The following is a 15,512-nucleotide window of genomic DNA, read 5'->3' as shown; positions in this document are numbered from 1 at the left end:
AAACTCATTTTACCATGAGGAAATAGCACCCATTTAAATTATTCAAACAAGCTCCAAAAACTACTGAAAGTTAAGCATTGTTAACATAGTATGTGCAAGGAGGGAAATGACTAAGATATAATGTTTCATAAGTCAAGTATTTGAAATTAATTAGTCATAGTTTATTTTACCAGTGACTTTGCAATGTGTCTGCGCTATAACTCAGGTTGTGAGATCATGGAAACAAACCCTGTTTTACCTGTTTTATCTTTGTTTTCTTTCCTCCTCTCTAACCACGTCCATTTTATCCGGCAGTTTCACTTTCATCAATGTAATAGGGAGTACTCAGTGGCAAATTACACCAGCTTTTGAGCCTAACTGGACAAGTCTGTTATGTGAGAACAAGGATAAGATGAGAAGAGAATGATTTACTAAGCTGACTTCTTAAAAAAGATTTTTAAAACTACTTTTTGTAAATGCCCCAAGGATGAATATTTTTAGGCCTAAAAATATAAAAGTCTTAACATTTTTATTGCTCACTTAGAAACAAGATAAAATCTTGATCAAGGATGATTTCTACATCCTGGTTGGAGAACTGTAACTCCTTTTGTGAGGTGTCAGAGAACCAGGCAGGTTCTCAGGCCATAATTACCTGCCTCGAAGAGCAAAGTCATCATAATTTCCCTTCACAGAATATTAGAGTATAATGCACAGGACAAATTATGCCAGCCTCACAAATTAGCACAACACCATTGAGCCCACAGAAATATTAGGTCAGGACTGAAAGAAATCAGGCTGTGGTCCAATAAGTTTCTTAATCCTAAGTGGAAAATTGGGGTCACTATCTTTAAAGATTTTTAATTGTGACAAAACCAGTAACAATTTCTAGTGTTAGGGACCTGTTTTTCTAAACCATCAAATATTTCTGGTTCTTCTTATATATAATTTGCATAATTATAAAGACAGCAGGTTTCCTATTAGTTGGAAACTCACACTACCCATCAATTGATCAATAGATTACCCCAAATATTACCCTTGAGACCTGTAGTTTCTCTGTCAGAAGCGAAGCCTCCTAAAATCCCCATTTAAAATGAAAAAGTATTTTGAGAGTTAATACTTTAAGCCACTAGTACACATTAATGTTCAATAGTTAAGGCTGAGTAGAATGCTTTTTAATTTAGAATACAGTGACAATTAGGATGTGTTTGAAATACAAATGAATCAATATAAAGTAATCATAATTATCAGACACAGACATCGTTCCCAGTTAGAGACCTCAAGGTACAAATAGAGGGAAGAGAAGATACCAGCTGTATGTACTTGATTTTTAAATTGCTTGTCAGATATTTTCAAAATCTTGATTTGACTGATGAGCTTAGTGTTTTGGAGATGGTCAACACAGCCTGTTCATTTTGAGCACAGGCTTTGAGGACCTGGTCCCTAACCCTGTGGTTTACTCTGTCTGACCTTGGTCAAATGACTAAACCTCTGTAAATTTTGGTTTCTTAAACTGTGAAATGGAGATACTAATATCTGAAGTTTTGAAGCTATTGTAATGACTGAGATTTTGTTTCAAACGCTTAGAACAATGCCTAGCAGATATTAGTGATGACGATCATCATTAAGTGGTCTAAATGAAAAAAGGGTCTAAATGAAAAAGTTTGAATGTGATTGTAAGTTTTGGCTCCCTGTTCACAACCTTGTCTCTTTCTCATCAGTGAGAAGGGAAGTGGGTTTAGGGGAGGGGAGACCCCTCATTCCTTTATGGACCGGTTTTTTTTCTTCCTTTGCCCTCCAGGGGCCGCTGTGTTTCCCCGAAAACGCTCTGGGGGTCCTGGTTGCCATGAGACCGTCGCCAGGCAACCGCGTGTATATACTCTTCTGGTCCGGCCTGGGTCTGGACAACATGGCGGCACAAGGACCCTCCTCGACCTGTCCATCCAGCAAAACGTCTGCCTCATCTGTGTCTCCGTCAGGACCCTCAGCCACGGTCTCGAAGTCGCCCCTGGAGCCGAAGGAGAGCTCTCTAAACCCGCTCCCTCGTTCCGCCTGCCGCGAGGACTCGTTGCCCCTCGCCGTGTTTTATGGGCCGCTGGACGCTAAAAACCCGCTCCTGGCCACCTGTGAGAAGGAGATACAGGAGTTGCTAGGCTTTATGAAGAAAAGGAAGGCTTTGGTGACAGCGGAGGAGCAGAAGCACGAGTTCCGCAGGCGCTGGTAAGCAGAGGCGGGGCGCCGGGGCGGGGCTGGCAGGAGAGCTGCCGGCAGCCTGGGGGCCAGAGGCCGGGATGCCCACTTGGGCACAGGCTGTGGTCCCTGACCTGGGTTGGCCGCGGAAGAAGGACCCGGCCCAGGGGCCCTAGTGACGCGAACAAAGTTTAAGAAGTGGAGAAGCATCGCTCTCCAGTCCTTAAGTACATCTTGGATTCCTGCTCCGGGTCAAGCGAAAAGCACCGCAATGTCACACTCTTTTTGTTTCAGACCGTCTCCTGATTGCTACTGCATGCCAATGAATTTTAGGCTTACTCAACGGGTGTTACAACTCTCCACGGGTGTTGGGGGTACCCGTTTGCGTACGGAGAAAAAGGAGTAACTGAGGTCGCTTAGGTTTTTGAAAAAGTTCTTGATGCTATGAAGTATGTCATTCTGTGAAATATGCCTTTGATTCCTTTTTATAATACTGGGATAACAATGACTTCTTGATTTTGTGACTCACTGTGCACATCTGTTTGCCTTTTGTGAGGTTCTATCACCATGTTATTATCTCGAACTGCAAACAACCTGTTTTTAAGTTTCTTTTCTGGTTGTTACCATCTTGTTTCCTCTCCTCCCAGTCAAAATAGAATGCCAACTGAACAGTTACAAATCTAGACAAGTGATGAAGAATATAGTTTCAACTTATATTTTTATTTGTGTATTTAGTATGAAGAAATAGTTTTATATTTATTGTTCTTTCAAGCATCTAATTATTTATTGAGCACCTACTACATATCAGGTGCCATGCTAGGAAAACATCAAGTCAACAAAAGATACACGAATTCGTCCACGTGTAGAACGTATTTTTGTGACCACAGAGGGCTATTAAACAAATATGTAAGGAAATTATTTCACAAGGAGATAAGTGGTGGGGAGAAAATTAGATCAGGTAGTGGGGTTGGAGGATATGGGACACATGTTACAATTTAAAATGGGGTGATGGGGAAGATGGTCAGGGAAAGTCAGGAAACCTGGCCTTTGAAAAAGATGAGCAGATATGGTAGCAACTGATGCAGATTTCTGTTGAATGAATTGGTCAACCAGGAAGAATGGCAAGTATGAAGGTCCCAGGGTGTGAGCGTGACTGGGCAAAGCACTGGTTTCTGGCAGGAGCTAGGGAGATCATGAGTTTAGTTTTTAGATGTATTGAGATTGAACTGTAATTCAACATTCAGGCAGAGGTATTATGTAGGTGGTTGGACATTTGAATCTGGAGGTCAGAGAAGATATACATTGGGGATTTGTCAGCCTATTGATGATATTTAAATCATGGTACTTGATGCAATAGCAAAGAGGAGATTCCAAGCACTGAACCCTCGGATGTTTAAACACTGACAGTTGGGGCAGGGGGAGGATAAAAAAAACTGGCAGGGATTAAAAAGGGTAGTCTAGGAGATAGGAGAAAACCAGTAAGTGTGTGGTGTGCTGGAACCCAGGTAGAGAAAGTGTTTCAAGGAGGAAGGAATGATCGGTCAACTGTGGCAAATCCTGATGATGAGCCAAGAAGGTGAGAACCAAGGATCAGCCAAGGAGAACACATCACATGCTTAAGCTATATATATTTATATTTAAGATGTTTCTGTGTTTGTGCATTAGATAGCACTTGATCTTCTCTTCTCCGCTGTGAACATCCCAGTTCAATCCACCGCAGTCTTGGATTTGCCCTGTAGCCACTTCATTCTCAGATGTAGTCTTCACACAGCAGTAAGGGTGGCTTTTATAGATAAATCACCCACTGCCCTATCTAAAGACGTTTGGTTCCTTGCCATTGCTTTTTTTTTTTTTCAAGAATAACATTAAGACTCTTTCTGATGTCCTCCAGGGTCTGAGGGATCTGGCTTGCCGGCCACTTTCATCTCAGCTCATCCCACTCCTCTCTCAGGACTTTCCAGGGGACAGATCCTACCATTTCTCAACTCACCCCAGGGAGTTAGCATTTGCTACCTCTTTTGTCTGAAATATTCTTTCCTTAGCTTTTCAGATATTTGGTCCCTTCTCTTCTTTTGGATCTTAGCTCAGTTGTTACCCCCTTATAGTGGCCTTTTCTATGTAATGCAGGTTTGTCCATCAATTTATATTTTTTAAACATATTTGTTTTCTTGTGTGTTGTCTGTTTGCCCCATTAGAATGTAAGATCCCTGTGACTTTCAAATGATGCGTCTCTTTTTCATTGTTCTATCTCTAGTACCTAGCCTGGTGGTTGGGACATAGTAAACATTCAATGAATATTTGATACTGAAAGAATTCAAAGGTGGTTATCCTTGCATCTCAGAACTTGTTAATGTTACATATGGGAAAGTGGATCTGGGTTATCAGTAAGTACAGTATCTTCCCATCTTTAAACAGACTATTAGAGAATCACAGATGTTACCTTAGCAATCAAGCTTCTTACACAATTTAGGTATTAAATTTTTCTGCAGCGATTTTTGTTGAGCGCCTTCTGTGTGTCAGGCACTGCCCTCGTCACGAGTTATACGGTGGTGAACAAAACAGATACAGGAATCTGTGCTCATGGAGCTTACAGTCTAGAGAAGGGACAGGCTTTCAGTAAGTCATTCCGTCCACATGGAAACGAGGGCTACGAGAGGTGTGGGGTGCTGGGGGCTGCAGGAGTGACCGGACAAAAACCCCTGCCTTCCTGTGCTTATACTCTAAAGGATGAAACAGACAATAAACATATTAAGTAAGTATATTTTGTGGTGCCCTGGAAAGTGATAAATGCCAGGAGATGAATGAGGAGTGGAAGGGTTGTGGAGTAGGAGACAGGAGGTTGTCATTTTCAATAAGGTGGTGAAAGTAGGTGGCACATGAGCAGAGGATTAAAGGGAACACCGCAGGGGCATTTCCAGTGATGGTGAGGGCGGTGTCACGAAGCTGAGAGGAGAAGGGCGGCTGGCAGCTGAAGGCAAGGAGAGAGGATGAGTAGAGGGAGCAAGCATGGGGGAAGATCCTGGCAGGAAAGAGTCGGGGACTTCGGAGGAATGGACCGAAGCCCATGTAGCACAGTCTACTGAGTGTGGGGGCAGTGGTATGAGATGAGCTTGGAAAACTACGGTAGGCCGTGGAAGGTTTTAGACCCCATTTATAAAGTTTGTGTTTATTCCAAATGCAATGAGAAACCATTGGGTAGTTTTTGTCAAGGTATTATTAACCTTACGTGATTTTGTGTTAAAATATTATTTTGGTGACCTTGTTCAAATGGAGCAAGGATGACAATGTGGAGACCAGTTGGGAATACAGGATGTAGGATTTGCCTTTATAACATATTTGACAGATGGTTATTTTTTAAAATCAAAATTTGTTTCCTTTTAAAATTATAAGACCTTCCACTAAAGTATAAAAATTCATAGTTTTTAAAATGTAGTTTTGATCATAACAACGTCATTAAATTTAGTGTGTGATAAATTTTGAAAGGTATGCTTTTGTTATAAAGACATAAGATTTAGATATTCTGTTTATAGAGTTTTGATTTTCCATTTTTAAAAATTCCAAATAGTTAGCAGCAACTATAATCAATCAGCAATTCAGACCACATTAACATTCTTTTCTTAAATGATGTACATTATATAGTCTGTATTACATTTGCCTTGTTTAATCATTATGTAAGCCATTCCCAATGAGCAGTCTTAACTTGATGTTAGGGTTCACTTAAAAAAAAAGAAAAAGTTCTCTTGTTATATAACCCTGATTGATTTAACAAAGCTGGCATTTTTTCTTTTATGAGTAACAAACTTAGTCATCATTATCTTACCCATAAAGTTTGGAAGAATTAACTCTTTCATCTACATTACTTCAGAATTCTAGCAAGACCTGGTGAATTTTTTGGATTTATTATATTTATTCTAACACTGTAGCACTTCATGAAGCATCCAGTGAAATTGGTAAAGGTAAAACAAACAAAAAGCCCCAAACTTCTCCCTTTTTAAACTTCTGTGGGCTGTATTTGCCACACTATTTATTTGACACTGTTATTTAGTACTTAATACATGTATATCTTTTTCTACCACTAAATGGTATTACTCAGTTCATGAAGGCAGGAATGCCCTATGCCCCCACTTCCCTTGTTAATCCATATCATTTAATTACCTGAATGAATGAATTGACATGTTTTCTTGAGGTTGCTTTATTAATATACCAACATGGACAGCGTAAGTGCTAGAACCATTTTCAGTCCTTAATTTTAGATTCCTGTCTGTATTAGTCAGTTTGGGCTGCCATACAGATATGATAGATTGGGTGTCTGAAACAGCAGAACTTTATTTTCTCATAGTTCTGGAGGCTTGATATCCCAGATCAAGGTCCGAGAGGGTCAGTTTCTAGTGAGAGCTCTCTTCCTGGCTTGTGGATACCCACTCTGTCCTCATGTGGTCTTTCCTCTGAGGAAGTGGGGCCGGGTGGAGAGGGTGTGCAGGAAAGGGGTTGGGGGGAGGGAGGGGGAGAGGGAGGGAGGGAGGGGGAGAGAGAGAATATGAATGAGAACCAGAGTCAGCTCAAGGACTCTCTGGCGTCTCTTCTCAAAACGGCATTCATCCCCATGGAGCAGGGCCCCACTCTTACCACCAAACCTAATTTGATTTACTTTTTTCCAGTCACCTTTTCCACAAATGGCCACCCTGGAGGCTAGGGCTTCAAATGTGGATGTTGAGGGGTCACACACAGTCAAGCCATTACACTGTCCTTATCCAGAAATTTATGAGATAGGGTTGTACAATTGTAAGGGGAATTTGGATTTTTCCTAGAGGTGGTTATAATGTCTCACAGAGAGGGAAGGATTGAATGTTAACTAAATAAGTGAACAAAAGAAGCAATGATCTGCTACCCTTTGAAACTCTGATTAGAAACCATGTTGAGAATATTGTATGCTTGCTTAGTTTTTGTTTTACTTCATGGAATGAAGCATAACCCTAAATGGACTGACTGGCTATTTGAACCCTTGGACCTTTTATAAAAAAGAATAGCATAAGAACAAGGAATGTTTTTTCTATTCATCCATCCACCCATTCATTCTTTCAACAAATATTTATTGTGTACCTACACATACTAGATATTCACTCTTCTTGGAGCTTGACAGTGAATAATATAGTCAAGGCCCTTGGTCTTAAGATTTTATTCAAGGGAATTGGAAGGCTCAGTTATATATATATATACTATTTAAGAGCATGGATACACTAAGCCTCAGTTTCATCAACTGTGTATTTGGGATATTAATGTTACCCATCTCAGGGTTGTGAAAATGAAATAAAAAAAAAAGAAACCCCAGCATGTTGGCAAAAGATCCAGAATAGCTAACATAACATTGAAAACAAAGTTGGGGGAATTGACACTGTCTGACCTCAGGACTTACTATAAAGTTATACCAATCAAGTGAGTGTGGTGTTGGTAAAAGAATGGACAAATCGATCAAAAGAATGGAACAGAGAGCCTAGAAAGAGACACATAAATATAGTCAATTGATCTTTGAGAAAGAAGTAAAGGCAATACAATGGACTAAAGCCAGTCACTTCAACAAATGGTACTGGAACAACTAGATATCCACATGTAATGAAATGAATCTATACACAGACCTTATACCCTTCCCAAAAGTTAACTCAAAATGAATCACAAACCTAAAGCTATAAACCCAATGCTATAAAGCTTCTAGAAGATAAAATAGAAATATAGATGACTGTGGTCAATGCTTTTTTTATATAACATCAAAGGCATGATCCATGAAAGAATTGATAAGCTGGACTTCATTAAAATTAAATATTTCTGCTCTGCCAAAGTCACTGTCAAGAGAATGAAAGCCAAGCCCCAGTTTGGGAGAAAATATTTGCAAAAGACGTACCTGATAAAGCACCGTTATCCAAACTATACAAACAACACTTAATACTTGACAGTAAGAAAACAACCAACCTGGTTGAAACCATGGGCCAGGAGACACCTCCCCAAAGAAGATACACAGATGGCAAATAAACCTGTATAAAGGTGCTCTGCCCCATGTATTGTCAGGAAGACGCACATTAGAACAACAATACAGCACTACACATTTATTAACATGGCAAAATCTGGAACTCTGAAAGTACCCAATGCTGCTGAGGATGTGGAGCAACAGAAACACTCATTCATTGCTGGTAAGTATAACCACTTTGAAGTAAACTTTGGTGTTGTTTTACAAAACTAAGCATACTTTGGTAAATTGTCCTCCTTGGTATTTGCCCAAAGGAGTAGAAAAACTTGTGTTCGTACATAAGTCTGTACGTGGATGTTCACAGCAGCTTTATTCAATGGACAAAACTTGGAAGCGTACAAGGTGCCTGCCAGTAAGTGGAAAGATAAATAAACTGTGGTATAACCAGGCAGTGGAGTATTATTCAGTGTTAAAAGGAAATGTGCTGTCAAGCCATGAAAGAACACGGGGAGATCTTAATGCATATTACTTAGTGGAAGAAGCCCATCTGAAGAGGCTATATACTATATGATTTCAACTATATGACATTTCGAAAAAGGTAAACCAATGGAGAGAATAAAAAGATCAGTGGTTGCCTGGGGTGGGAGGGAGGGATGAATATGCAGAGCACAGGATTTTCAGGGCAGCGAAAGGTAAAGCCATTATACATTTGTCCAAACCCACAGAATGTACAACACTAAGAGTAAACCCTGATGTAAACTAAGGATACCGGGTGATAATGATGTGTCGATTTACAATTGTAACTATTGGATTTCTCCGGTGGGGGTTGTGGGTCCTGGCTGAGGCTGTGCACCTGTGCAGGCAGGAGATATAACTGGAATCTCTGTACCTGATGCTGAATTTTTCTGTGAACCTAACACTGCTCTAAAAAAGTCTATTTTTAAAAATATATATAAAGAGCTTCAATCAGTGCTTGACACAAAAGAAGCAATAATGTTAACTATAGCTATAATTTATTAATGATTAGACATCAACAATAAGGCACGTTGGAAAGCCTCAGCACAAGATAACTTTCCAAGGGTTGCTTGCTAATTAATTGAGCTTTCCTACTGACTTTGAAGCTATTCTATGATTTTTGCAGTGCCACCTCTTTGTTTAATATCTGGACTAAATACGCACCCCGGCTGCCGGCTGCCTATTACAATGAAAAGCTTCTGAAGGTTGGCGACAGCCTCTGTGAAATGAAAGTAAGTGCCTCCAGAGTAAGGAAGGGAGCCTCAGTGAAACTCATTTGGCTACTTATATTATTATTTGGTTTGATACCATTCCTCTTTTACATGATTTGATATTTTTTTTGCGGGGTGGGGGGAAATAGATGAATGCATAACATTTTAATGGGGCACAAGAACCAAAAAAAAGTATTTGGTTTTACATTTTGTAGTTGAGATTTTCCGGAAGTGAGAGATTCCCGAACAGAAAGACAGCCGGCCACCGCCCCCGGTGAGCAGAGAGGGTGTGGCAGGCGCCCGGCAGGAAACGCTGAGTCATCATGTTCCTACCTTCACACAAAGGAGCCCAGACGCCACTTCCTGTTGTTTTTCACAGGGTTGGCCTTACCCAGCGAACACCTCTCGTGCCTTCTGGCCTTGCTGCCGCGCTGCCCGCTTCCCACTGCCCTGTTTCAATGACTTGCAGCTCCTTAATGTTCTGCTGAATGTAAATAGAGCAGTCATTCCGCACGTGCCCTGTTTCTTTGCTCGGTATTGTTTGCCAAACCTGAGTTTGCCCCCATTTCTAGTTTATGTCAACACTTGGGCCTTGGATTGCGGGGGGCTCTGAGACTTAAGACCACGTACACACCAGGGCTGAATTGTCAGTTAATGACAATGTAAGCGTTTCCCTTAAGCTCTGGCACAGGCCCAAATGACTCCGAGTTAAATATGAGTGTTTGACACATCTAGGATCATTGAATGAAGAGTTATTTTGTCCAAAGTGGTTGTTGGCCAGACAGGGGCCATATGTAGTGTCTTCACTAAAAATTCTGAGTCTTTAGTTTCTCGGCATCATTTTCTTCCTCCATTTCTGTTTTCTGGACTTGGATCCTTTTGGTTTGGGAGGGAAGTTTACTAAGTAGAGGAAAAGATATGAAGGAACTTTCATAATGAAGTTCTATTTTCTGCTGCCAAAATTAGAGAATCCTTGGCTCCATGTAATTGGATTATGGTTCTTAGAAACTTGAAAATACAGAGTTTGGAAAACTACAGAAAAAAACCCCCAGATGAGATCCGACTTGTAAGCTATATTTATGTGAAGTGGATAACAGTTTTGGCAAGAACTAGGAGAGTGTGCCCTCTCCATTTTCATGCTTCTCCTCAATAGAGGAATAGTGATAACAGAACAGTTTCAGGTTGAGGAGTATCCAGGTGGGTGGAGTGAATATTGGGGGAAGGAGGAGGAAGGAACATGTCAGAAGGCGATAAAGCAAGTGGATGATTGGTAGTGACTAAGGATTTTGAATATTTCAGATAGAGAGGCCCACAGAGAATATTTTAAAATTTGCTTAAAGGAACAAAGAAAATGTTTAATACTTTCCACTGATGGGAAAGTGGGCTGATAAAAGGTATTTGTAATCCTGAAAAATGAACTTGATTTGTTACTTTGGTTCTAGAGTCTCTTAATTTTAGTTACTGTAAAGATCATTTTGTTGGAATACTGTTTCGAACCTAGATTTGAATTCATTGTGTGAATCAAGTGAGAACAGAAAGAATCAGAATTAATTAGTGAGCAGTAACAAATAAGTCAATAGAAATGGAAACATAACAGCATTAGATGGTGGATGCCTCCCCCTTGAGGACTAGGCAACCCCAAGAGGCAGTTCACACCCATGGCAGTTGCTTTTCCTGGAGACAGTTACAGGGGAGGAAGCTGAGTAAGGGTTGCAACAGACACATATTTCAGAGCCCTACTCATATCCACCGCCCTGAAACTCCAGATCGGTTGTGCCTCGTGGGCTACAGAAATGAGGCATTTGACTTTGTAATAGGAATGTAAGCACGAATTAGAATGAACAGAATCATAACTAACAATAGCTTAGACCTTTTTCTACTTGTTCTGATGCCTCTTCAGAGACTGTTGACAGGTGAAAGAGAGATTGAGCCAGCTCATTTCTCTCCTTCGTCTTCGTCCCTCCCTTCCCCTTCTTCTCCTCATCCCCACCCTCTTCTCTTCTTCCCTTCCCCCATTCTCTCTCCTTTTTTCCTTCCTCTCTTCCTTCCTCTTTGTTTCTCCCTCCCTTTCTCCCTCTTTCTCCTTCCCCCAGTCCTTCCCTCCTCCTCCTTTCTTTCTTTTGCTCTCTTCCTCTTTCTCCCCTTCTTTTTTTCTCTTGCTCCCTTCTTCCCTCCTTTTTTACCTCCTTCTCCCCCTCCTCATCTCTTTATTTCCTTCTCTCTTTTTTGGAGCTTAGGAAGTATCAGAGAAGCAAGGCTAGTTACACAACTCATCTGCCTCTCTGACTGAGTGGACTGGTTACCATCGTGGCGGTGTTGAGTTTTGGGGTATTCTCATCTTTGAGACTGTGACGGTCTTATCTCACTGTAGGTTTGTCGTGAGGAGAATTAAATGAAGTAACACACGTGAATTGCCTAGCACAGTGTCTGTCACATAATATATGTTTGGAAATGATGGTCATAATGGTAGTAATAATGTAATGGTGGTGGTAATAGTGGTGATAATCAAGATTGATATAATTAAGAATGATATAAGTAGTACCTAATTTTAATAATGATGTGATTTAATAATTATTGAATATAATTTAATAATTTGATAGTTTTAAAAATTTAATAAGCAAAATGATATTTTGAAAATTTCATCAAGTGCTCTTTTTATTTCAGGAATATAGATTGGCCCTTTTACAGTGCTATGGAAGGTATCTTCAGCAGTTCAGTATCAACTTTGATGAGAACAAAGCAGATGTGCATCAATTCAAAACTGTCTTTTTTCCAAAGGGCTTTGGAGACAAAAATGCTACACATACAGTAAGATGAAAGCAGCTAAAATAGCTACAGTTTATGATTAGCTATGCAAAATATCCTTTTGTTGACGACTTCTAAATGTCTTTCCTTTGCTCAGCAAAGCATTTACTTGTGTGCTCTAAGTTGCTTAATAAATGTTTTCAGTGCTGCATAAGAAAGTGCACTTATTAGACTTTGTAAAGATGCTTTGGAGATTGTAGCACTGTAATCACTCATTCATCCACCAGACAGTTATTATTATAAGAACTAATATTTCTAGAGTGCTTTTAGTTTACAGAGTGCTTTGAAAACACATTTGGTCCTCACAGTAACTTTGTGAGTTAGATACTAGGATGATTTTTATTTTACAAAAGAGGAAAAGAAAGCTAATCACACAATATGACTAGTGACTCTGGAGATTACACATAGATCTTCTGAGATGAAATTTTATGCATTATTTCTGGTATGCCAATATTATTATGTAAATTGCTACCACTGATTCACTGGTTGAGCAGTTACCATGTGCTAGCCTCTTTTATATGCAGCACATGAATTGTCATCTTGCAGCCTCTTTATAGTCTTAAAAGGTGGGTACTATTATTCCTTTTTTACAGATGAGGAAAGGGAGGCTTCTTAGAGAATAAGAAAGCAGCCCACTTAGAGCACTGGACAGAGTTGGTGTTTGAATCCCAGTCAGTCTGACTCCAAAGTTACGTTCTTCCAAACCTGATTATTCAAGGCCTCGGAAACATATGTGGTTTAACAAGCAGAAAATCTCAAAGCACGTTTGGGGGCACACTGAGCCATTCAATTTTGGCTGTATCATAGGTGCACGAATGGGAATACTGGACAGTATGTGCATGTAAGTGGGCACCCCACTGGGGAGAGTGCTGAGTGCAAAACAGGAGTTTGGACTGTTAAGGCCCTTCCTCCCTCACCCTGGCCCAGCCCCCATCTCTCGTGTGCTATTGCATTATCCTGCGTTCACCCGGCCTCCCTGGCTGGGCACCCGTGCCCTGGTGAGCTCCACTGTCCACAGAGCTTGTATCCTAGATATCTGCGTGGCTCATCTGTTACTTCCTTCAGGTGTCCGGCACTCTCTGCTGTATTTTTCTTTATATCACTTACCGTCACCAGCCATTTTCATTTGTATTTATTTCCTGTCTCCCATTCTAGAATGTGAGCTTCATGAGGACAGGGACTGCTCTAACCTAACTGTAGTTAGTGCCTAGACTCCTGCCTGCCATGTAGTAGATCCTCAGCCAGACTTTACTGAATGGATGACTGAATGAAGTGATACAGTCAGAATTATTGACCCAGAAGCAGCACACAGAATAGATTAGAGGGAAGAAGGCTGGAGGCAGGAGGTAAAGCAGTGACGATGATGTGAGAGTACGCCAGCGGGACCATGGTGATGGGTGCATAGATGTGAAGGGTTTGGTTGTTTACACGCCAAGTTGGAGGCCCGGCCTGACACTGGCGCCACATTTATTCTCTGTAGATGTGTATAAAATGAGTAAGATTGAAAATTTAGTCCAGTAGGGACTAGACAACGTGGAACTAGAGGTCTTGAGAAGTTTCGTTAGAGAAATAGACCTTGGATTTAAATGCATAAAGATCATAAATGAAGCAGTAATACTAAACGATTTACTGTCAGAATATTAACAGCAAAGTTTCGTGCAAACATAGTTAATCATGTTACTTAGGGATACCTGTATTTATTTATATGCACCATAGGGAAGCGCCGTGGCAAGCTGGCAGGACTTGTCTCTAGAGCCACTGTGCCTGGATTCAAAGAGCAGCTGAGCCACTGCCTATTGATGGGATCTTGGAAAGTTCTTGTCATTTCTTTGTGCCTCAGTTTTCTCACTTGTAAAATGGGAGTAATAATAAGATCTACTTCTTTGTGTTGTTTTGAGATGAGTGAGATAATAAAATATTTAGACTAGGGCCTGACACTTGAAAAATGTAGGTACCATTATCAGTTTCTGAAAGACAGAGTACTCAGAAGATCATGATTATTCCAACGTGTAGATGCACTCAACACATTTCCTTTGTGATACCAACTGCGTGGTGGCTAGAAATAGTGTACGTGTGTCCAAGCAGGAAATCTATGTGGATGATAAAGCCCATTTGTATTACTAAGACTGTCCACTCCCATAGCTTTACCAGTACTCATCAATACTCTAGCCAAAATCTCTCATTTGAACTCCACGTCTACCCAGTTATGTCGTAAACATCTCAGCATGACATATCCCAGGCTGCACTCATCGTCCTTCCTCCACAAATGGTTCCAGCCAGTCACCCAGGCAGGAGATCATCGCAGACCACTTCCTCTCTCTTACCTTGCACATCTAATTAGCCACCGAATCCCATGGACTCAGAAAGGACTTAAATGTTTCCTTTCTCTTCATCCCCGATTCCAGGGCCCCCTTTCAGGGCCCTGGTGGGTCTGGACTACCTCAGAGGCTTCTGATCTCTCCCAGCCTCCCTGCGTGTAGCTTTGTGCCCTACCCTCTGCCTTGTGCCTTCCACACTTTGGTCATAATTAATTTCTAATGTGTAAATCAAGTCATCTTACTCCTTTGCCCTTTGACTTTGTCCTTTGGCTAATGTCCATACTTCTTGGAATGACATGGACCACTCTTCCTGTTCTGACCCTGAACCACCTGTCTTTATCTCAAGCCTTATCTGACCTGATGAGAGATGTTCAGTGGAGTGACCGCGGCAACCACCTGAGCTTTCCTAACAGTGCTTGTGCCTGGAATGCCTTCCCTTTGCCAGGAGCAGGGGCTGTGTCTTCATCTTTGAGCCCCTGTTGCTTAGCAGAGTGTGGCACATAGACGTGCTCAATAAACATTTGCCAAATGAATTGTGTAAATGGTAACTCATTGTATCTGAATTAATAAGTTGAAAGGCCATTGTGTGAGTTTCCAAAATTGATTCAATTCCATATTCTTGGAAACAGGATTTCTTATTTTTGGGGGGGGGCTTTTGAAAATTTTCGATTAAGGAAAGGTAACCTTAATTAAATGGATAGTTTGAAGAAATCTATTTTACCCACATTTCTTTCTAGGTCTTAATCCATTAGGGCTTTTATAACAAAAACTCATAGACTGACAGTTCAAACAACAAACTTTTATTTCTCACTTTCTGGAGGCAGAGGTGTCTCAGATGAAGGTGCTGGAAAATTTGGTGTCTGGTGAGAGCCTGCTTTCTGGTTCAGAGGTGGCTTTCTTCTTGCTGTGTCCTCGGATGGCAGAAGGCATGAGGGAGCTCTCTGGGGTGTGTTTCATAAGGGCACTGATCCCATTCGTGAGGGCTCTCCTCTCATGACCTAGTCACCTCTCTAAAAGACCCCACCTTCTAATCCCATC

General features: G+C 40.9%; 1 protein-coding gene across 1 annotated transcript in view; it reads left to right on the top strand.

The window, feature by feature from the left end:
• Positions 1-1,885: 1,885 nt before the first annotated feature.
• Positions 1,886-15,512, top strand: part of CFAP54 (cilia and flagella associated protein 54) — a 250,390-nt gene continuing 236,763 nt past the window's right edge. The window contains exons 1-3 of the mRNA XM_045826558.1: positions 1,886-2,196; positions 9,267-9,372; positions 12,016-12,159. Of these exons, the coding sequence (XP_045682514.1) occupies positions 1,886-2,196; positions 9,267-9,372; positions 12,016-12,159 (561 nt within the window). The remainder of the gene's footprint in view (positions 2,197-9,266; positions 9,373-12,015; positions 12,160-15,512) is intronic.

The sequence above is a fragment of the Phyllostomus hastatus genome, unplaced genomic scaffold (genome assembly GCF_019186645.2).
Source record: "Phyllostomus hastatus isolate PE091 unplaced genomic scaffold, TTU_PhHast_1.1 phas_scaffold_755, whole genome shotgun sequence".
NCBI classification, from domain to species: domain Eukaryota; kingdom Metazoa; phylum Chordata; class Mammalia; order Chiroptera; family Phyllostomidae; genus Phyllostomus; species Phyllostomus hastatus.
Note: the sequence above shows the minus strand (reverse complement) of the source record. Positions and strands in the feature narration are given on the sequence as shown.